Here is a 24,280-nt window from a genome sequence, read left to right on the forward strand (position 1 = left end):
TTATATTTAATATAAACATATACGTATGTGAGTGATTACCAAGTTCTTCATTGCTCAGCATGACTCGGAAGGTTACAGGTGACCCCTTCACTATTTCTTCAAACACCTCTGCGTCTACTTCTGTGTCAGACTGGTCAAACACCTTCATATCTAGAACAAGAAGAAAGCCGGTCCTGCTATGGGCTGAACCATTTGTTAATGGGGGGGGGGGGGGGGGGGGGGGGGGGGGGGCACTATGCAATATATTCAGTTTTAGCATTTATATTCACTGCTGACTGTAACTACGTTCAAACTGTTAATGCGATCTTATTTTAATAAACAACACTGTCACTCTACACCTGAGCCATAGACCACACCCTCCACCTCAATATACACCACAGTTTTCTCTGCTATGGAAATGAGATCAGGAGGAAATCATTATTATTATTATTGAATAAATGCTCACATTAATGTGGGCTTATTTGTTTCATATTAGAAACATTAGTTGAGTGTTTTTAGTATAAAATGGTGAAAGTCCCTCTTTTTGCTCCTCCCCTCACCTGTGGATGGACGGTGCTGTTACCGTGGTGACAGCTTGGATGTGTTTCAGTCCTGCCTGGTTATCACTGCAGGAATCTTTACTTTCACATTTATTACAGGTAATAACTCTGATTTTTCTGTGTATTATGAACTAAATGTATCCTGATACACACAGAGATGGATGAGCAGAGGTCACATGATGAAAGAACAAACATGGAGTCTTTGATTTATTTAGATATTTATTGATGAATGCAAACAAACCCTGACACTGAACCATCGTCCAGCTTTCACAGAACAAACCTGATCACATGACCTGCTGACCCAAACAGTGAAAAGCTCCATGGCAACAACAACAAACAGCCTCACATATGTTAACAGAGGCTGTTAGAAGCACAGAGTCTTTACAGTCTTTCTCCTGTTTGTACACAGATCTCTGCACATCTTCATCACAGTTACTCACAGACGTGCAGAGTGTGTGGATATCAAAGCTAAGTTTCCACCATGTTTGTAGTCTGTACTGGGACTCATGGAGCATCTCTCTATGAGCACTCAGTGCTTTAAACAGTGAGTCCCAGTTTAACCAGCAGCCTTCACACCACACATCACACAGACATGGAAACTTCAAACCCTCAGACTGAAGACACCATCAGAAATAAATAGATTGTGATGAAGATGAAGAACTGGAACAGTTTGCTGTGGTTTCTTCTGTTCCTGTCAGAAATAAGAGTCTGGCAGCACTTTGCTCTCCTTCCACATGTTTAAGGAGGAAGTGAAGAAGAGCGAGTGAGTCGTCTTCCTCTGTGGGCCCAACATCAGGCAGCAGCCACGTATTTTTAAAAACCCAGCACACTGCTTCAGAAACACTGAGTCCAGGTGACCAGAGTCATGTGATCAGTGAGGTCTTCACTCAGGACGTCACAGCTTCAGGACCTGATTCAGAGGTTTATAAGGACGTGGATCATTGGTGCTGATGTTGTGTGAGAGCTGGTGAACCATGGGGAACATAAATAACAACCAGGCCATCAGCAATTCTACCCCCAGCTCTAAAACCTACATAATACACTATACATATAGTTATATAGGTTATAGTATGTTATATATAAACGTAGCTGAAGCAGTTTAATTTGTAGCTTCACGCTGCACTTCATATGTTTGTCCACCAGATGGCAGCACAGAGGCCTGTGTTGGAAAGCTTTGAGTAATGAAGCGTTTTCAATCCAAGCTTCAGAAAACTTCATGTGGTCATTGTTGGGTTCAATATTGAGGAGGGTTAGAGGAGGTAATCAACTTTCAAAATAACAACACTGATCCGGCCAGGTGGAGTCAAACGATGATTTAATGCACGCGTGGGGGGACCACCGCCGTACGCAGACAGCGCCGATCCCCGACTTACAGAGCATAAGCAGATGCTTTATATACCATCAGGGCTTAAATTTAATACGCCCCTTCAACATCAATCAGATACAGGTCATACATAGGTTTCAAAACCACAAAGACTTTTAACACAGTTTAAAATAACATTGTCTCCGTCTCCACAGCAGATGCTTCCTGTCAGCCTTCTGACTTTCACTTCTCGTCTGGAACACCAGACCCACACCCTGCAAGAAACTGTTCCTCTTTTTGCAGAGACAATTTTGCAGTTGCAAGCAAACATGACTAACCTCTCACCTATAAATGAGTCTATCTACTGTGTGTGTGTGTGTGTGTGTGTGTGTGTGTGTGTGTGTGTGTGTGTGTGTGTGTGTGTGTGTGGCTCGACCTCACACGAACTTTGTCTTATGAGAAGAGAGGCCAATTCTCATGTGCATAATAACCTAACTGAAACTATATCTGTAATATGTTGAATAAATGTTTTAATCAAATGAGTGCCCCTACTTCAAAGCTTAATAAAAAGATATAAATGACTAAAAGATAACAATGAATAACCTGGTTATTCAAATAGCATCCTCCCAACAGCTCCTCAAAGTACCTTTCACAAGCACGCTCTGCAAAAGCCTGCACTTCCTGTCTACTTTGGCACAGAGTGTACTCAGAGTTAGGCCTTTCAGAATCAGCACATACACATTTAAGATTATAACAAGCATTCAAAAGCATTTAAGATCATTGATTTAACTCAACAGTTTAACGTGGTTATAACTGCACCTGTAATAAAGGCTAATTGGGTACCAACATGTTTAAACATCTGAATGCAATATCAATGCTGTAGATTATGTTATTAATGTTAGTACTGCAATGGTAATGATGATGATTATTAACAATAGCAGTAAAATAGTTTCCCTAATCCCCACATCATCAAGGAAGCAACCAGGAAATATCTGCTGTGTGTAAAAACAGCAACACAAGAATCCAGAATGAAGACAAGAAACTCAAAGCTCACACACAAAACAGGTGGAGCTAATTTTGTGACGTGTTTCTGTAAAAACACCACAGAAGTGAATCATCAAAGTTTCCATGTGAGCTGATGATGCTGCTGCAGAGTTTCTGTGAACCTCCTGTGACCCCGCCTCCTCATACAGAGACATCTTATTGCTCTTCAAACTGCATCACGTGGACACATGTGATTGTGTATTGTAGTATTGATCCCAATGCTGGTATTAGTCCTGGATCAATAACACTGGATGGATGCGTTCAGCATGGAGCCCCTGAGCTGTGTTACAGACAAACATGAAAACTGACAGGTCTGTGTCATTCACAGTCTGTAACACTTCTAAACAACAGAGGCTGACCCAAGTGCCTCAGAGCCAGGCACGCTCACATCACAGCTCTCTAAATAAGCCAGTTTCAAAATAAGAGCTGAAAGCTGTGTTTGCTTGTGTTAGCTTATTATTGTGGAGACTAACATTCAGTGATCATGTGTTCAGACTCATAATGATTCCTCTCAGAAATCCTGATCTTTGTATTTACTGTGTGTTGGATCAATAACTGAGATTCATCGTATCACACAGCTGTGCTGCTGCTGCTGGTGATGTCAGCACATCTGGAACAATACGAGGTATCTGCTACCAGACTGAGCAGGACGTGAGACCTGTGGACTGTTTAAAGCTGTCCCTCCACAGCTCACTCAGACCTGATCCACACCTCAGTGATATTCTCTGACTTCCTCAGTAGAGACAGAAACCATTCAGATCTGGGACGATCAGCTGACTGATGATGTCACACAGACTGTGTTTTTCAGGAACAGTGATTCTGATGTGAGCCTGCTAGCTGACAGCAGACCTGATGAAACCACATGTTCACATCTGTGAGGACAGACTGGACTCTTTGACTGCACCTTGGTTCTCCTCAGAGGTCTGTACAGGAGCATGTCCACCCCCACTGAAGATCTCAGTCACTGTGAAACATAGAAAGCTGCTTGTGTAGCCTCTGCCTCACATGTAGATACAGCTACAGGTTTCTCTGTCAGTCAGACTGAAACAGTGTCCTGATGCTGCATCATTCAGCTCTGTGCCCCAGTCAGCATCACTGTGAGCTACCAGTGTCAGTGTTTCTGCCCTTTTCCTGTAACACTACACTCAGCACAGGCTCAGCTGCTATCCAGTGTTGGACTTTGGCTTCAGCTGCTGTGATAGATCCTCTAACATAGATCAGCTCTGCTACATGTTGTTAGATAAGTGCAGCTGCCTGTCATGTCCTGATGTTTCTCTGGCTCAGCAGCTTCTCCATCAGAGGTTCACATGGAGCTGATCCAGTATCTCCAGTAACTGTGTTCTGTGCCTCACTGGTTCATCCTTCTGTCTGTGTGACGTCAGTCAGATGTTGAAGTTAAACTCTGTAATCTTCACTGTGTCACAGAGTTCAGTGAGTCCCGTTATTCACAGTATCAATCAGATCATCAGAGAACAGCTGATCAGCAATCAGTGGTGCCAACAGCACCTCCTGTGGTGAGAGGATGCAATAATGCAATGTAGCATTTTTACACTCAACACTTCCAGTCATGAAACTGTCTGTTGGATCTGTTTGACGTTGCTTTCTTGTGTTGCTTTCTTGGTTAGAGTTCCTCACAAATGTCCAGATTATTCTTCTAATGAGGCGTCGACCATGTTTTCAGTTCTTTGGAAGAAAACATCGCCCTTTGCCATCCTTACTTTTCTTTGACTTCTTCAAATGCAGCTGAACTCCAGCTGGTATTTTATTGGACTTTGCAGCTGTTTCTGGTCATCAGTTCATTCCTGCAAACCTCTGAACCTGAACAACAATGATGCTGCATTGCTGGCTGATCCCAAAAGGTTGATTCTGTTCATCTGGACGTTTTCACAAACGTTTGCTCACTGATCAGGTGACTTCTTCAGTCTCAGCTGACTGCAGCTTTACAACCTTACAAACAGCACATTTGCACAATGACTGAAACCAGCAGCAGCAGCACCTGATATATATGATACTAATATAATACATATACATATATAATCCATACTAATGATGAAGGAACTGAGCTCACAGTCCATTGTTCATTCAGTGAACTACTCAGTTTATTTTGGGCCTCAGAAATGCTCACTCTGTTTGTACATCACTGTCAGCAATAGACTCATTCTGCTGTGTGGACAGGAACACATGTGACATCACTTCCTGTTTGTTTGTGACTGAAGAGGAAGAAGTTTACAAGGAATCATTTAGAAGAGTTTCAAACATCAACTGATTGAATCCATGAATCTGAAAACGTGTTTGTGAGTGAAAGAGACAGACATGTACAGACTGAACTATCTGTTCAACAGTCAGAGTGTTTCTGTAACAGGAGACACTCTTTACACCCCACTCAGCACAGGGACACTGAGGAACCACGAGACCAGACTGTAAACCCAGGATAAAGAGTTTGAGTGAATGTGGTGGGGCGACCGTGGCTCAGGGGGTTTGGGAAGCGTATCTGTAACCGGAAGGTCGCCGGTTCGATCCCCGGGCTCTCTGTCCTGGTCGTTGTGTCCTTGGGCAAGACACTTTACCCTATCGCCTACTGGTGATGGCCAGAGGGGCCGATGGCGCGATATGGCAGCCTCGCTTCTGTCAGTCTGCCCCAGGGCAGCTGTGGCTACAACCGTAGCTTGCCTCCACCAGTGTGTGAATGTGCGAATGAATGAATAGTGGCATTGTAAAGCGCTTTGGGTGCTTTGAAAAGCGCTATATAAATCCAATCCATTATTATTATTATCATTCCTGATCTTTGTGGAGCAGCAACAACATGTTGTTAACAGAGCTGTATAAAGACTGACTCACCTCACCAGGCTCTCTTTCATTCACATCATACACAACATTTACTTCCTTACAAGCTGTGTTGGTCAAGTTACTTGAAATAAGTACTCAGTTACTAATTACTGATTACTTCTCCAAGGAAGTAATCCCATGTCTTTACTGATTACTTATTTTCAAAAGTAATTGGTTACTTTACTCTTTAAAAAACATGACTTGAATACGTAATAAAGTAGAAAGTAGACGTTTCAGCCCGAGACTTTGATTTTTTCTGCATAATCCATCATATAGAAATGAATCAAATTAAAAAGCCTTTCTTTTAATCGTTTTATTGTTTTTAATCTTTTTATTTTATGCAGAAAGAAAAGAAGAAAAAGAACTTTGTGCTGAGAATAAGTGAAAAAGTTGAACTTGTAGCTGAAAAGGGGTCAAGGAGCTGAAATGTTTACTGAAAAGAGCTGAAAAACAGAAAATTGTGCTGAAAAAAGGTGAAAAAGCTGAAAATTCTGCTAAAACAGCAGTCGAGGCTGATATTTTTCAGCTACTCATCTCACTGAGTCACTGGTTCTCACATAACTGAAAAAAGGTGAAAAAGCTGAAAATTCTGATTAAAAACAGCAGAAGAGGCTGAGATTTGTGCTGATAAGAGGTGAAAACACTGAACTCTGTGGTGAAAAGAGGCAGAACAACCTGGTTCTGCTCAATTTCAGTCCACCAATCGGAGGTGCTGCTTCTGTCTGCTTTATCAGGCTGTGTACTTGTATGTATTTCTGCCATGGAGTGTTAACAAGAATCTGAGGTCCATATTAGAAAAGCTGCTAAAATCATAAAACTGCAGAATTGTAATAAATGATCAATATGAATTACTGGTCTGTGATAGTGTATTAATTTGTAGGGAAAAAAACATGTTGAACAAGGTGGAATTGAACCCAGGGAGCACATGTGGATACGCTAGCATCCATTCACAGGCTAACACAGCTAAGAAATCATTAGCAGCTCCTACAAGCACATTTCCAACAAAACATCGTATCCTGACTGGTTTGATAACTCAGACACCGGACTGTGAACCACAATTCACTTTGCAAATAAACCAGATTCACCAGGATCTTCTTCACAGAATAAACTCTGTGGTTCAACACGTTACTGGACAGAAACTTTGACAACAGCTTTGTGCATCTACAAAACAAAATCAGTGCTCAAAACCTCGTTTCATGGAGCTAAATAAACACAGGCTCTATATACAGAGAAACTCACCCTGCTCCATGCAGACAGATGAGCATGAGCAGCACTACGGTGCATTCACGGGACATGGGGAAACTCACTGCTCTACAAAAAGTAACATTTAAAATAAAATACCATAGCAATAAAATAACCAGAGATTACACTCTCCCTCTCTGAACAGCATGAGTCTCTTCATGCATCGTTGACCAACGTGGACGTGGTGGAGTAACAGTTTTGGAGAATGCAACAGCTGAGGTTTGAGAAAAGGAGCTAATAGCCGAGGTCAGTGACAGTAAAGGAGGTAAAGGGCTGTGACGTCATCACGTACGCTGCGTCCTCTGTGGGCTCTGAGTGAACTCACAAAGTACAAACTACAAGTACACAAACACGAACGTAGCTCAGAGTGGCGGACACACTCGGCCTCGTTGGTCCAGCTGTGAGTCCGTTACCGTGAACTATGGAGCGGCAGATTTGTGCTGAACTAAGCTGCACACAGCTGATGTTAGCCAGGAAAACATTACACACTGACTTTAATGGAGAGACCGGAAATACAAACACACACAGTTTGTTGTGTGAAGAAATCAAACATGAGCTGAACAAACAGTAAAGTTCCTAAAGACAAACTGTTAAAGGAGGAAACAAAGCAAACTTACAGTTTCTTCACACACCAACAACAAGCTCCACTCCACACCTGGACACTAAACACGGACACACAGGTGAGCTGCTTCCTGGAAGGAGGCGGGGCTCCACCTGAAACTCAGCACAGGTGGGAGGGGCTCAGCTCTGTGTGTGCTGATGTGTTAACTTTAAAAATCTGCGTCTGACTGCTCAGACTGAGTCAGAGTAAAGTTCACATGCTGACGTGTGGAGACATGAAACCTTGTTGTAGCTGCAGGTGTGAACACACTGATCCCAGATCAGCTCTGCTGTATTTGTAACATGAACATTTCTGCTGCAAAGCTTCAAATGTTCAGCATGTTTCTCTGTTTCCAGTCTATAGATCCAGTCACACTTTCTACCTTCACCTGTGCAGGAAAGACTGAGAGCAGAGCTGAAACCAAGCGTCCAATCAGGGAGCAGCATCAACACCTGAGCTTCATTCAGACTCTGTTATGTTATCATTGAAGATGTTGTGTGAATGAAATGATGTAAATATCCAAACAACTTCTTGTATGAAGCAGTCACTGATACACTACTGTGTCGCTGACACACACTGTGCGAGGTCACTTCCTGTGTTTGCTCTTAGAAACATGGCTGTACAGTGTTGTATGTGAGCAGCACACAGCCATACGTCAGCACATCTTCTACATTTACACAGTCAGGCTGTATTAGCAGAACAAAGAAACGCTGTGGATGCTCCTCATTTGAACAAATGTCACTCTGATCCAAAACAAACAGGAAAATGCATCAATACAGAAGATGACAGAGCCAATCAGAAATGTGCATATTACTGCTCAGAGCTGCAGCTTCACTCAACAACTTGTCATATCCAGATTGTTGACACGAGTGATGAAAGGTGTGCTTGTGTTCTCAGAGCTCTGCTTTTTAAACTGGAGCTTGTTCCTTCTTCTGATTGGTCGATCTGTGAGCGACTTCCACAACAATGAAATACAGTCAGACTGAGATCCACCACAACTCACAGCTCATCTTTACTACTATCATGTTTTTCAGTCCCATCAGGAAAAGTTTGGGATCCAATAAGATCCACTTAGAGTGGATGTTTCCACTCAGTGTTCCCACATCTTCCAAAGCCGTGGAATTTCCCGACACTGCCACAGACAATGAAATAATGTTCCTTTATCTTGTGAACACTTTCCACAGTTCTCAGGTATATTTATATATGTATTGATCCCAGTGCTGTCACATAAATCCTCATTAACCATCTGTGCTGGATTCATCTGAGATGTGCATAAATGTAGTGCGAGCACTTTTCCAATCACTTTCTGATGTTTCACTTTCACAATCTTCCTTCTCGTCCCTCGACTGTTCTGATGAGAACAGCGTCAGTGTGTGATCAAACTTTGAGACGATACCTTTACTGAAACCATGTGAGTTTAGTGTTTCTTCCAGAGCAGAAAGGAGGTTTGGAAAGATGACATATTCTGGTTCACAGACATAAAACTTCTGAGCTCAGCAAGTTCTTCATTCAGGATCTGGTTTCTAAACTCCAGGATCATCCAGAGCAGCAGTTTAGTTTGCAGGTTCACTTTATCTCCTGTATATTTAACTTCAGCTGTGCTCTCAGACCGACCGTGGACCCAGCAGAACTGGGTTCAGATCTCTGGGGCCACTTACATCACCTTCATGTCCCGGGTCCATGAGAGCTCTTCAACACCACCTGGTGTTGAACTCTACAGGACCAGTGACTGTAGTACAGAACCATCACTGTGTGAGGACACAAACCAGTATGTTTGATGGTGAGGACCCAGTAAACGATCTAAATACTGCAGATTTAAGATAAGATAAGATGACCTTTATTAGTCCCACAGGTGGGAAATTTGTTCAAAAAGATAAGAAAGAAACTCAGAATGAGCAGAGCTGCTGTAACAGGCTGCCGCACACGCCGCAAGTAAAGAGGCTGATGCTAAATGATGAGGTCACTAAACAGGAAGTACAGAAAGATTTAACTGTGTGTCACATGATGATGTCACAGTCTCTCTGTCTACCCTGTGGGAGGGGCCTAAAGTAGGCATGAGCATTACAGCCATTTCCTCCAGACTGAGAAAACAAAGCTGAAGCAGAGAAACTAGAGACAGAGCAGCAGCAGCCACACAGACAGGAGGCGTCTGCATCAGTGACTCTTTGACATTATGTCCACATCAAAGCAGACACACACTGGGACAACACACAGGAAGATGATGGACGAGGTGGGAGGCGGAGCTAGTCTCCAGTTTCACCAATCACAATCCATCAGGACCGTTCATCAAATGAAACGCTCGCGTCGTAACGAGACGTCGACACGACCAAACGCCATCACAGACACGTCTCTGCTCGCTGTCAGAAGACGAGGACGATGAAACAGGAAGGATTGAACTCTTCTGTGACATCAACGCCAGCAGAGGCTGAAACACATCCTGACCTTGAACATCACAGATCCCCACGGGCACACTCCCATCTCACACATCACATCCTGTAAGAGGAGGAGAGCGCCGGGGTCGTGCTCAGGAGATATGAAGTTCAGTTAGAGCAAAGAGCATAAAGCAGCATGTAAACAAAGTGCACAGGGTTCATTCATGTTTGCAGGGCGCCCATCACTGCGCCGCCACAGCTGGAAGTGTGTGCGAGTGTTCAGTCACCCTGCAGGGATCTGTGATTACTCTCAGAGAAAACCAATCATGATACAGACACTTTTCTTTCTCCCTGCTGGAGGTTGGCTGGACTTCTTTACTGTCCAACAGCTGAGCTGGACAGAAACAATCCCAGGTTTCCCTGACTGAAGGTCACCATGCTCACCTCAGCGTGGGAGGAGTTTCAGGCCTTCAGACAGACGGCTGCAGGTCAGTGCTGCACCGACGTTGTTGGGTCCTGAGTCATGGGGACAGCAAACGACTTGTCAAAGCATCTGCAGGAGAAGAAAGCTGAACTTTATTAAGCAGCAAAAGGACATCAAAGCACTAGATGTGAGTAAAGAGCTGCTCCTCGGCCCCATCATCGTGTGCTCGCTGCAGCTTCTACATCAGGTTCTAGTGGACAACCATGAACCTGAACTCAACACCTGAAACTGTCCAGCAGCTCTTTGTGTCTCCACGTCTCTGCTGGATGGACTCACCCACTGAAGCCAGGACTCAGTGTGGAGCTGGGTGTGGAAAACGTCCTGTATCACCATCACATGACACAGAGGGTCCACAGAGGGTGTCACGGGTAAGCTCACGGTCACTGGGAGGCTGAGTGTGGAGTCAGTGTTGCTGTGGTTTGTGTGTGTGTGGAGATAAAACACACCAGTGTGTCCTGTCACATCTGTTTGACCTCTGTCACAGTGAGCTGACCTCTGCTCCTCCTGCGTCTCTCACTGGACTAACTTTGTTAGCTGGACAACGATCGTGTCCACAAAATGTTTCCTTACAAGGTGAACGACGTTTCATTTAAACTGAATCTTGGATTTTATTGTGAAAAACCTCCTTCAAACATGTCCGAGCGTTACAGAGTCTGTGGATTTTCCCACAGACGTTGCTCCTGTGCTTCCACAGCTGTCACACAGACACATTACCGACTTCATGTCCAACGGAAGCTGCCAGATTTGTACTTTTCCACATCCTTAAATGTGTTTTCAAATTAAAAGCAGCACTTCCTGTTTCCATGGAGGAAATGTAAACCACGTGGGAGCTTTAAACATTAATGTGTTTTCAAATTAAAAGCAGCACTTCCTGTTTCCATGGAGGAAATGTAAACCACGTGGGAGCTTTAACCATTAATGTCTTTTCAAATTAAAAGCAGCACTTCCTGTTTCCATGGAGGAAATGTAAACCACGTGGGAGCTTTAAACATTAATGTGTTTTCAAATTAAAAGCAGCACTTCCTGTTTCCATGGAGGAAATGTAAACCACGTGGAAGCTTTAAACATTAATGTGATGCTGTTGACGTCTCATTTTCAGACAAATAGAAGAAAGGAAGTGTGAGGTCTGAGGTCTGGTCCTTCTAATAAAGATGCATTTCCTCCAGTATAGCCATGAACTCGTGGGGCTGAATGATCACATGTTATCACAGTGATCATTCAGTGTTAACTTTTTAGTGTTAATTCTATTCAGTTTAGTGTCAAAATTAACAACAAAATGTTTAAAAATATTTAACACTGAGGGTTATTCACACTGTTTAGAGTAATATGATTTCACTTTATAGAGTTATTTTTAGTCCAATTTCACTCTAATGTGTAATAATATTTCATTGTCATTATTTTTTCATATTTATCATATGATGCTATATTTCTAAATGGCTGTGATCTATCCTATATTGTGAAAATAACTACAAACATACAGGTTACAGTAACAGCATTTATTAGCATGATGCTCACCAGAGAAAGCAATATGGGACCACAAAGAGAGCGTTGTCATTCACTCCATACGACAATTGTATGTCAAAAGGCCTGGGATAATGCAGGCTGTCAACATGAAAGACAACTAAATCTTGCTTTGTCCTGGTCAACTCATAGGCATGGAAATGTTCTTGAAAGGCTACTGTACATAATGGCAAAGTGAGAAGTACCAGTTTCTCGTGTATTATCAGAACTGACTCAATCTGGTAAAACAGGCATTTCAGACACTGCCACAAATAACCAAATGTGGGCGGTAAACAATACCATTCTGTTTAGCCCAGTTCACTTTCATAACTTGAACTCTATTGGGCAGTTGCATTGCTATTGAACTTCCAGAACCTCCTTTTACCATATCTAAAGACACCATTTTTCCTGGACCAATGTCTAACCGACTAAAGGCTGTTGAAGATTGCCAAATATATGCCATATAATTCTGCTGTTTTTTGGCCAGCGTTTTGGTGATATTTTTTGAATGATTTGAGCTGTTTCTTGAAAAAATTGTGCTTCCCTTCATAGCGCATGCACCAACTATGAAGTACAGGCCCTATTTTTTGGATGCAGCGAGGATAATGGATAAGAAAATGGTGCTTTGGTAAAAGGTTTTTCTGGGGATACAACATCTTGAACAGTTTGTGGTGTTCCACAATCAAATGTTTTAAATATACACACATACCTTGAGATAACATAGGAGAAAATACAATATTAACTATCTGTAGTAATAAAAGTAGTAGGCCCCAATGTTGGTCAGTAGAGGTTACCAAATCTCCAAACATGAGGGGAACATTCCTCAGTAAGCACCATGTCTGAATAGCATTCAGTCCCAGATCATTAGACTCTCCACCTAAATTCACAGCCACTGGCCTATTGTTTTTCTCCATGAATCCATAATCAAAACTTTGTATTCTCAAATTCAGTTCTCCCAATGTAAGATGTTGTTCTTTTAAATACAAAAACAATAACTTCAGTTCGTACTGGGCCACTCCTTCCAAAACATCATGCATCACATCAACTGAGAAGTTCTCAGTTGATGTGAAAATATGTCAGTGAATTCAATAAGCATGAACTCTTTACACCAAAAACATAAGGAAGCAATGGATTATTAGACATTTCCTGACAGTGAGCAGTGTGGTTGTCTTTGGTGCGCAACACTATTTTGGGGGAATCTTCAGAGAATTCTGTTTGAAAGTCATCTTTTTCAGCTAAACAAAACCTGCAACAGTACCTTGCACTGAAAGACTCCACCAGACCAAACAAGCTATGGAAGCCTAAATTATCACCAGTGACCTGTACCACACTACCACGAACATAACCACCAAACAGTGGAATCTCAATACCATCGCTCTCTAACACTTTAATGTCTGGAACAATAGGAGCAAGAATTTCACTAAAACCATAACGTTTCAGATCTTGTGCATGAAATAAGGCACAAAGGTGTATGTTGGCCAAAAATGAATTCCATTTGGGAGAGAAGTTTCTTAAGGTAAAATATACTGCACCCAACTCGTGAATACCTCGCTTGGAACCAAGAGGATTTGCAACCTCAAAGTCATCATAGAACATTTGGATCTGAACTGTGTGCTTTTCTGTTGAAAAAAGAGTCTTCAATAGAGATCCATCACAAATATCTCTGAGTCTTGAATCACAAGTGTCGGATTTTTTCAACATTTCTCCAACATGCTGACTCTTAAATATTGATTCCAATGTTGATAATATTGGAACATACATGAATTTATCTTGAACAACTGCCTGATCATATGTTCCAGTCTTTTTATTTCGCCTTGTGTCAAATCTTGAGCCAATTACACATTCAACTGGTTCTACAGTTTCCCACTTGTCTGATAAATATTTTGACCTCTTGTACTCCGAATTAAGAACTGAGAAAGGATTCTCTAACTCATCAAAACATGCTTCAACTTTCTTGCACATTTCTGTTTCTCTTTCATTACTAAATACATGCTTAATGACTGTTTCTTTAGCATGTTGTTGGATATCTTGAACAATCTCTTCCATGGAATTCACTACAGGATTCACTACACTTTGGCCTACACCTGCTGCCTTTAGATCAGAAATAACAGCTGCACAACTATTTACAAGGTCTGCTGAAGATAATTCCCACTCAGCCTCTAAATGTTCAGGCACCACATCATCATTAGCAGCAGTACTTGTGTCCGTAACACTTTGAACTGGTGAAAAATCTAGTTCTGCAGAATCAAATGAACTGCTTACGTGGCATTTGTTCAGGTGCTTTCTAAAGCCAGAAAAACGACTAAAAGAACGTGAGCATCCCACTTGGCCACATTTGAGATATAGTGTCCTGCCAGTACAGAGACCATGAATTACCTTAAGGTGTTTTACAAGGCTGTTTGGTCTACCATGATCACTTTTGCAAAGAAAGCACTTCATTATTTTGATCTCAATGGATACTAACGCACCATTCTTGCTCGCAACTCTGCAACTCTGGGAGTTTCCTTTGTTTCCCCAACATCAATGTTGTAAATGGTTGTTTGCAGAAAAGTGAAAAGGTTGGTCAGGGATGAACTGTAAGACGTATCAAAGACATAATGGGCCTTAAAGAGTTCATCAAGGGCTCCTACTGAACCTGTCGCTTTACATGGAAGTGCATGCTTGTCAATCACAATGAAGAAGGTGTGAATGCTGCTTCTTGTGGGTCCCTGAGCAAGAAGGTAGGGCTGACTGCTTCGGGTGATGTTGTCTAGATGCTGCTGTACACTGGTTCCAGCCTACAACAACACATTAAACAGCAGTATTTAGTGACTATCCCATTAGATTAGATCACCTTACTGTACATTACAATGGCGGTGATGGAATATATATTTTAAATAACATACCTTTAGGAATTTGATGAGGTTATCGACAGCTTGAGATGCAGACATCTTTCCTGGTCTCTTTCGCCCTTGTGCAGATGGCGGTAGCAGATGTAGCAGCAGCAAGATAGCAGACATGTCACTGTCCCAGCCTACAGACGAATAAACAAAGAATTACTCCAAAAATACATTCAATAGACAGAATTACCTATATAACCAACAATGGCAGATAAAAACAGTCAGAGTCATACCATTCTCAACTTCAGTAGCTGACTCAGCATTGCACATCAACTCCAAGAGCTCCGAGGTGGGTACAAGTCCATGACTTTCCTTTACAATCTTTGATTTGAGATCGATGGGCCACCTCTCCAAGAATTTGTTGGCAGTGACCTCATCAAACAGGAAATCTTGTTCTATCTATAATGCAAAAACAGAAGATAAGAGAGGTGTAATGAGTGAAACTGCAAGCTGCATGGAATATTTCAGTGATTCAACAAATGAAGATGTCTTACCAGTCCTGGTGTGTCCAGAAACCGCGGGAAGACTGTGAAGACATCTGCTGCATTCTTATCATCGCTGACCATTGAATGCCGATAAATGAAGGTAGCTTTCATCTTTTCACGGATAGTGTCTTCATCAGCAGAGTGTCTCAAAAGCGCAATAGCTGCTTTTACATCCTCATCTGATAACACTGTCTCAGTGGTGAGTGGTCTGGATCGACCACGGCCTGGCCCGCCAACTTAAGAAAAAACTATTTGATTGACTCCTACCTACAAATTAGATCAGAATCATTTAAATCACAAGTGAACTTACTTTTAGGAGATTTGGAAAGTGAGACACTTCTTTCCTCTGCAGCTTTTCTTTGAATGGTCTTCAACCGCCACGCAAGGTATCCTGAAGCGCTCTCTGGATCATAGTAATGTTCCTATGTAATTAAATACAAGCAGAATGTTATCAACATTTCTGAGGGCAACTATGTGTTTAATGTTGCAAGGTCCCCTTTACTTACATATCCATGTTGTGAATATGGGTCTTCCAGATATGGAAACAGAGCAACAATCCCCTGCGCATACATCACTCTTACACTTTTAGGGGGAGATGTCCTAATGTATAAATTCAGTGATGACCGTCACTCAATTGGCATTGAACATCACAATTAAAAATAATACTAAAAATGTTTCTTTATAGACTACATTTATGATTCTTACCCATGTGCTTCTGTCATCTCAGCAGCAAGTATGTTTATCATCTGTCAGAGATTTGGTTTTTGCATACTCTTGTATGATGTGTTCACCACCAGGCTTTGTTGTTAGGATTTTTTCAATCAGCTTAAATAGACATAAAATATGAAGTCAGAAATTTTTTAAACCTTGAGAAAAACTGGAAAATGATTACATAAAAACACTTCACATCAAACATGCAAATTAGGCTAACAATGTTCACTACCCACAGCTTTTGCTTCATAGTTTATATGGCATGGCCTTTTAGGTTGTCTTCCTTCAGTGGTGGCTGCTTCTTCAGGAGGTTCACACATTGTGAAGTTTAGCATGATTGTATCATCAGATGGAGAAGATGATGATGATGATAGAGATACACCTGTGCATTAAGGAACATGACCAAAGCAGAAGCATTAAATTTAACTGTTAATGCTTCAATCTCAACCTTTATATTTAATATAAACATATACGTATGTGAGTGATTACCAAGTTCTTCATTGCTCAGCATGACTCGGAAGGTTACAGGTGACCCCTTCACTATTTCTTCAAACACCTCTGCGTCTACTTCTGTGTCAGACTGGTCAAACACCTTCATATCTAGAACAAGAAGAAAGCCGGTCCTGCTATGGGCTGAACCATTTGTTAATGGGGGGGGGGGCACTATGCAATATATTCAGTTTTAGCATTTATATTCACTGCTGACTGTAACTACGTTCAAACTGTTAATGCGATCTTATTTTAATAAACAACACTGTCACTCTACACCTGAGCCATAGACCACACCCTCCACCTCAATATACACCACAGTTTTCTCTGCTATGGAAATGAGATCAGGAGGAAATCATTATTATTATTATTGAATAAATGCTCACATTAATGTGGGCTTATTTGTTTCATATTAGAAACATTAGTTGAGTGTTTTTAGTATAAAATGGTGAAAGTCCCTCTTTTTGCTCCTCCCCTCACCTGTGGATGGACGGTGCTGTTACCGTGGTGACAGCTTGGATGTGTTTCAGTCCTGCCTGGTTATCACTGCAGGAATCTTTACTTTCACATTTATTACAGGTAATAACTCTGATTTTTCTGTGTATTATGAACTAAATGTATCCTGATACACACAGAGATGGATGAGCAGAGGTCACATGATGAAAGAACAAACATGGAGTCTTTGATTTATTTAGATATTTATTGATGAATGCAAACAAACCCTGACACTGAACCATCGTCCAGCTTTCACAGAACAAACCTGATCACATGACCTGCTGACCCAAACAGTGAAAAGCTCCATGGCAACAACAACAAACAGCCTCACATATGTTAACAGAGGCTGTTAGAAGCACAGAGTCTTTACAGTCTTTCTCCTGTTTGTACACAGATCTCTGCACATCTTCATCACAGTTACTCACAGACGTGCAGAGTGTGTGGATATCAAAGCTAAGTTTCCACCATGTTTGTAGTCTGTACTGGGACTCATGGAGCATCTCTCTATGAGCACTCAGTGCTTTAAACAGTGAGTCCCAGTTTAACCAGCAGCCTTCACACCACACATCACACAGACATGGAAACTTCAAACCCTCAGACTGAAGACACCATCAGAAATAAATAGATTGTGATGAAGATGAAGAACTGGAACAGTTTGCTGTGGTTTCTTCTGTTCCTGTCAGAAATAAGAGTCTGGCAGCACTTTGCTCTCCTTCCACATGTTTAAGGAGGAAGTGAAGAAGAGCGAGTGAGTCGTCTTCCTCTGTGGGCCCAACATCAGGCAGCAGCCACGTATTTTTAAAAACCCAGCACACTGCTTCAGAAACACTGAGTCCAGGTGACCAGAGTCATGTGATCAGTGAGGTCTTCACTCAGGACGTCACAGCTTCAGGACCTGATTCAGAGGTTTATAAGGACGTGGATCATTGGTGCTGATGTTGTGTGAGAGCTGGTGAACCATGGGGAACATAAATAACAACCAGGCCATCAGCAATTCTACCCCCAGCTCTAAAACCTACATAATACACTATACATATAGTTATATAGGTTATAGTATGTTATATATAAACGTAGCTGAAGCAGTTTAATTTGTAGCTTCACGCTGCACTTCATATGTTTGTCCACCAGATGGCAGCACAGAGGCCTGTGTTGGAAAGCTTTGAGTAATGAAGCGTTTTCAATCCAAGCTTCAGAAAACTTCATGTGGTCATTGTTGGGTTCAATATTGAGGAGGGTTAGAGGAGGTAATCAACTTTCAAAATAACAACACTGATCCGGCCAGGTGGAGTCAAACGATGATTTAATGCACGCGTGGGGGGACCACCGCCGTACGCAGACAGCGCCGATCCCCGACTTACAGAGCATAAGCAGATGCTTTATATACCATCAGGGCTTAAATTTAATACGCCCCTTCAACATCAATCAGATACAGGTCATACATAGGTTTCAAAACCACAAAGACTTTTAACACAGTTTAAAATAACATTGTCTCCGTCTCCACAGCAGATGCTTCCTGTCAGCCTTCTGACTTTCACTTCTCGTCTGGAACACCAGACCCACACCCTGCAAGAAACTGTTCCTCTTTTTGCAGAGACAAGTTTGCAGTTGCAAGCAAACATGACTAACCTCTCACCTATAAATGAGTCTATCTACTGTGTGTGTGTGTGTGTGTGTGTGTGTGTGTGTGTGTGTGTGTGTGTGTGTGTGTGTGTGTGTGTGTGTGGCTCGACCTCACACGAACTTTGTCTTATGAGAAGAGAGGCCAATTCTCATGTGCATAATAACCTAACTGAAACTATATCTGTAATATGTTGAATAAATGTTTTAATCAAATGAGTGCCCCTACTTCAAAGCTTAATAAAAAGATATAAATGACTAAAAGATAACAATGAATAACCTGGTTATTCAAATAGCATCCTCCCAACAGCTCCTCAAAGTACCTTTCACAAGCACGCTCTGCAAAAGCCTGCACTTCCTGTCTACTTTGGCACAGAGTGTACTCAGAGTTAGGCCTTTCAGAATCAGCACATACACATTTAAGATTATAACAAGCATTCAAAAGCATTTAAGATCATTGATTTAACTCAACAGTTTAACGTGGTTATAACTGCACCTGTAATAAAGGCTAATTGGGCACCAATATGTTTAAACATCTGAATGCAATATCAATGCTGTAGATTATGTTATTAATGTTAGTACTGCAATGGTAATGATGATGATTATTAACAATAGCAGTAAAATAGTTTCCCTAATCCCCACATCATCAAGGAAGCAACCAGGAAATATCTGCTGTGTGTAAAAACAGCAACACAAGAATCCAGAATGAAGACAAGAAACTCAAAGCTCACACACAAAACAGGTGGAGCTAATTTTGTGACGTGTTTCTGTAAAAACACCACAGAAGTGAATCATCAAAGTTTCCATGTGAGCTGATGATGCTGCTGCAGAGTTTCTGTGAACCTCCTGTGACCCCGCCTCCTCATACAGAGACATCTTATTGCTCTTCAAACTGCATCACGTGGACACATGTGATTGTGTATTGTAGTATTGATCCCAATGCTGGTATTAGTACTGGATCAATAACACTGGATGGATGCGTTCAGCATGGAGCCCCTGAGCTGTGTTACAGACAAACATGAAAACTGACAGGTCTGTGTCATTCACAGTCTGTAACACTTCTAAACAGAGGCTGACCCAAGTGCCTCAGAGCCAGGCACGCTCACATCACAGCTCTCTAAATAAGCCAGTTTCAAAATAAGAGCTGAAAGCTGTGTTTGCTTGTGTTAGCTTATTATTGTGGAGACTAACATTCAGTGATCATGTGTTCAGACTCATAATGATTACTCTCAGAAATCCTGATCTTTGTATTTACTGTGTGTTGGATCAATAACTGAGATTCATCGTATCACACAGCTGTGCTGCTGCTGCTGGTGATGTCAGCACATCTGGAACAATACGAGGTATCTGCTACCAGACTGAGCAGGACGTGAGACCTGTGGACTGTTTAAAGCTGTCCCTCCACAGCTCACTCAGACCTGATCCACACCTCAGTGATATTCTCTGACTTCCTCAGTAGAGACAGAAACCATTCAGATCTGGGACGATCAGCTGACTGATGATGTCACACAGACTGTGTTTTTCAGGAACAGTGATTCTGATGTGAGCCTGCTAGCTGACAGCAGACCTGATGAAACCACATGTTCACATCTGTGAGGACAGACTGGACTCTTTGACTGCACCTTGGTTCTCCTCAGAGGTCTGTACAGGAGCATGTCCACCCCCACTGAAGATCTCAGTCACTGTGAAACATAGAAAGCTGCTTGTGTAGCCTCTGCCTCACATGTAGATACAGCTACAGGTTTCTCTGTCAGTCAGACTGAAACAGTGTCCTGATGCTGCATCATTCAGCTCTGTGCCCCAGTCAGCATCACTGTGAGCTACCAGTGTCAGTGTTTCTGCCCTTTTCCTGTAACACTACACTCAGCACAGGCTCAGCTGCTATCCAGTGTTGGACTTTGGCTTCAGCTGCTGTGATAGATCCTCTAACATAGATCAGCTCTGCTACATGTTGTTAGATAAGTGCAGCTGCCTGTCATGTCCTGATGTTTCTCTGGCTCAGCAGCTTCTCCATCAGAGGTTCACATGGAGCTGATCCAGTATCTCCAGTAACTGTGTTCTGTGCCTCACTGGTTCATCCTTCTGTCTGTGTGACGTCAGTCAGATGTTGAAGTTAAACTCTGTAATCTTCACTGTGTCACAGAGTTCAGTGAGTCCCGTTATTCACAGTATCAATCAGATCATCAGAGAACAGCTGATCAGCAATCAGTGGTGCCAACAGCACCTCCTGTGGTGAGAGGATGCAATAATGCAATGTAGCATTTTTACACTCAACACTTCCAGTCATGGAAACTGTCTGTTGGATCTGTTTGACGTTGCTTTCTTGTGTTGCTTTCTTGGTTAGAGTTCCTCACAAATGTCCAGATTATTCTTCTAATGAGGCGTCGACCATGTTTTCAGTTCTTTGGAAGAAAACATCGCCCTTTGCCATCCTTACTTTTCTTTGACTTCTTCAAATGCAGCTGAACTCCAGCTGGTATTTTATTGGACTTTGCAGCTGTTTCTGGTCATCAGTTCATTCCTGCAAACCTCTGAACCTGAACAACAATGATGCTGCATTGCTGGCTGATCCCAAAAGGTTGATTCTGTTCATCTGGACGTTTTCACAAACGTTTGCTCACTGATCAGGTGACTTCTTCAGTCTCAGCTGACTGCAGCTTTACAACCTTACAAACAGCACATTTGCACAATGACTGAAACCAGCAGCAGCAGCACCTGATATATATGATACTAATATAATACATATACATATATAATCCATACTAATGATGAAGGAACTGAGCTCACAGTCCATTGTTCATTCAGTGAACTACTCAGTTTATTTTGGGCCTCAGAAATGCTCACTCTGTTTGTACATCACTGTCAGCAATAGACTCATTCTGCTGTGTGGACAGGAACACATGTGACATCACTTCCTGTTTGTTTGTGACTGAAGAGGAAGAAGTTTACAAGGAATCATTTAGAAGAGTTTCAAACATCAACAAATTGAATCCATGAATCTGAAAACGTGTTTGTGAGTGAAAGAGACAGACATGTACAGACTGAACTATCTGTTCAACAGTCAGAGTGTTTCTGTAACAGGAGACACTCTTTACACCCCACTCAGCACAGGGACACTGAGGAACCAGGATACAAGATTTTAAACCCAGGATAAAGAGTTTGAGTGAATGTGGTGTTGAAGGTGTGGAGGTGGATCAGAGTGTCAGAGGAGACTCTGTAGAAGGACAGAGTTCCAGCAGGACAGTCCACATACACTGCTGCTCTGTTAGAGACAGAGGAGGAGGAGGAGGAGGAGGAGGAGATGGATGTGTTTCTCGTATTGTGCCAGACAGACTAAGGAGCACCATTATAGCAGTTCAGACTCCAGGACTGATCATTCCATCCAAACACACAGTCTCTGTCTCCTTTCCTTCGTATGCTTCTGTAACTCACTGATATAAAAACGTCTCCTCTCCACTCGACCTCCCAGTAACAGCGACCAGTCAGACCATTTCTACACAGCAGCTGAGGATAAACATCAAATCTGTCTGGATGATCAGGATATGACTGAACCTCCTCCACACGTGTCACCTTCCTGTTGTTGTCAGACAGTTGGAGGTTTGTGTGCACTGTGTTTGTGTCGATTGTGAGTTGACAGGAATCTGATGGAGAGAACAAACACAATCCAGCTGCAGTTATTGATCCATCATCTGTTCATTGATTGACACTTTGATGATGACTCCTGACATGATGAAGATGGTTGAATGTGTGCTGCTTTGTTTTCATGAATCCCATTAAAAACACACTTACACTTCCTCAGACCTGGTCTCAACCATCGGACTCCAGCAGGCTCCACCCTGAAAGGAGGAGGGGGGTCAGAGCAGCACAGTCAGCATGCACACATGGACATTACATGGCTCTCATACACACACTGTTACACACTGAGCTCAAAGCTCGGCTCCACTGTTTTATTCAAAGAAATCTACATTTATTTATCAGCACATTTAAAAACAGCTTGAGCCAAAGTGCTGCACAGAGTAGAGAGAAAATAGGAAACATACACAGTAATTACTATAAAGACTCGTCAGAATTGAAAGCTACAGAGTACAAATGTGTTTCCAACCGGGTTTTAAAAATGTCGAGTGTTGGTGACGACCTGATGTGAAGGGCGACTGTTCCAAAGTTTGGCTGCAGCGATCGATAAAGCTCACCTCTGTTTTTACGTCTAGTTCTGGTCAGAAGCTACTTATCTGCAGACCTGAGGGCTCGACTTGGATTATTTTGTTAAAGAGAGATAAGATGGAGCCAATCCATTCAGAGATTTAAAGACAAACAACCAGATCTGGAAGTGGATTCTACCACGTACTGGTAACCAGTGGAAAAAGCTGGAAAAAGCTGGTGATGGGTCGTCTAGCACAGACCCACCGCTGGAACCAGACAATTCATGAGGGAGAGAACTGTGACAGCGCCGTTCCTTCACTTGACCTCAGTCACTCTCGTCTGCTCCCTCGTAACACTGCTCTTTATTGAGGTTACATGAATATGCATAAGTTCATTAACATATGACGTCTTACACAGGTATGAACAAAGAGTACCAGTCTGTGCATAGTGTGTGTGTGTGTGTGTGTGTGTGTGTGTGTGTGTTCCAGATGTGACCCTGTGACCCCAAAGGTGGTGCTAAGAGTCCAGTGGTCCCCCTAAAAAAGGGCTCTTATACTTAACCAGAGGTGGATGCAAAATACCAGGGAGATGAGAGAGCGAACCGGGTTGCCAGTCTTAAAAGAGATCTACTGAGGCAGCAAGATTTCTTCAAGAAAGCAACCAAAGAGAATAATGCAGCAGTCGAAGCCACGTGGTTAGTGAGATGATTGCTAAAGCAGGGAAGCCATTCACAGAAGGTGAATTTGTCTAAAAGTGCATATTGCAGGCTGCAAATATAGTCTGTCCGGGAAAGAAAGGTCAGTTTAGCAACATCAGCCTTTCTGCCAACACCGCAGCAGATCACATTTCTGACCTGTCAAGTGACATTTATGACCAACTGTGTGAGAAAGCCAAATGTTTCAGTGTATACTCAGTCGCTCTTGATGAGACCACAGACATCACCGACACTGCCCAGCTCCCAATGTATGTCCGTGGTGTTGATGACAGTTTTGAAGTGATGGAGGAGCTGCTCACAGTAATTCCAATGCATGGCCAGACCACCGCTCAGCAGATATTTACAAGCTGTGTGATGCCATTGAGAATGTTGGTTTGCCATGGAAGAGGTTTGTTGGAATAACAACAGATGGAGCGCCATCAATGACAGGGAGGAAAAATGGACTGGTGGCACTTGTTCAAAAAAAACTGGAAGAGGAAGGCGTGGAGGAGGCCATTGCTCTGCACTGCATTATCCATCAGCAGGTCCTTTGCAGCAAATGCCTGAAGTTTGACAATGTGATGTCTATTGTTGTGAAATGCATCAACCAAATCAGATCCAGGGGCTTAAAGCACCGAAGGTTCTGTGCTTTTTTAGAGGAAATGGAGTCAGAATATGGGGATGTGCTCGACTTCACTGAGGTACGTTGGCTCAGCAGGGGAAATGTATTAAAGAGACTTTTTGAGTTGAGAGCAGAAGTGAAGCCTTCATGGAGAAGGATGGAGTTAGTGTTCCTGTGCTAACTGATCCCAAATGGCTCATGGACTTAGCTTTTCTTGTTGATATAACACATGAGCTT

The 24,280-nt window shown here is 42.4% G+C and overlaps 2 protein-coding genes across 6 annotated transcripts in view; both read right to left on the bottom strand.

The window, feature by feature from the left end:
* The window catches only part of LOC148105978 (protein NLRC3-like), a 663,817-nt gene that overhangs the window by 90,667 nt on the left and 548,870 nt on the right, over window positions 1-24,280 (bottom strand). Inside the window, exon 11 of one of the 4 annotated variants that reach the window (XM_087837920.1) lies at window positions 22,377-22,423. The exons of 2 other annotated variants lie outside the window; for them this stretch is intronic. In XM_087837920.1, coding sequence (XP_087694046.1) covers window positions 22,377-22,423 — 47 coding nt within the window. Of the gene's footprint in view, window positions 1-22,272; window positions 22,424-24,280 lie in introns of those variants that run through there. One more of the 4 variants, XM_087837935.1, reaches the window with a different exon arrangement.
* LOC148105980 (uncharacterized) lies at window positions 13,317-16,314 on the bottom strand. Of its 2 annotated transcripts, XM_087838038.1 has the most exons (7): window positions 15,981-16,314; window positions 15,782-15,875; window positions 15,586-15,697; window positions 15,285-15,511; window positions 15,024-15,189; window positions 14,797-14,924; window positions 13,317-14,688 (listed from the first exon to the last, which is right to left on the bottom strand). In XM_087838038.1, the coding sequence occupies exons 1-7, from the start codon at window positions 16,019-16,021 to the stop codon at window positions 14,371-14,373; spliced, it is 1,086 nt and encodes a 361-aa protein (XP_087694164.1). In that variant the 5' UTR covers window positions 16,022-16,314; the 3' UTR covers window positions 13,317-14,370. The 2 variants fall into 2 exon arrangements, with proteins under 2 accessions (XP_087694164.1, XP_087694163.1); XM_087838037.1 differs by lacking the exons at window positions 15,782-15,875; window positions 15,981-16,314 and having other exon boundaries at window positions 15,285-15,499; window positions 15,586-15,684.

Source organism: Neolamprologus brichardi, chromosome 3, assembly GCF_056152115.1.
Source record: "Neolamprologus brichardi isolate AB-2024 chromosome 3, ASM5615211v1, whole genome shotgun sequence".
Classification (NCBI taxonomy): Eukaryota; Metazoa; Chordata; class Actinopteri; order Cichliformes; family Cichlidae; genus Neolamprologus; species Neolamprologus brichardi.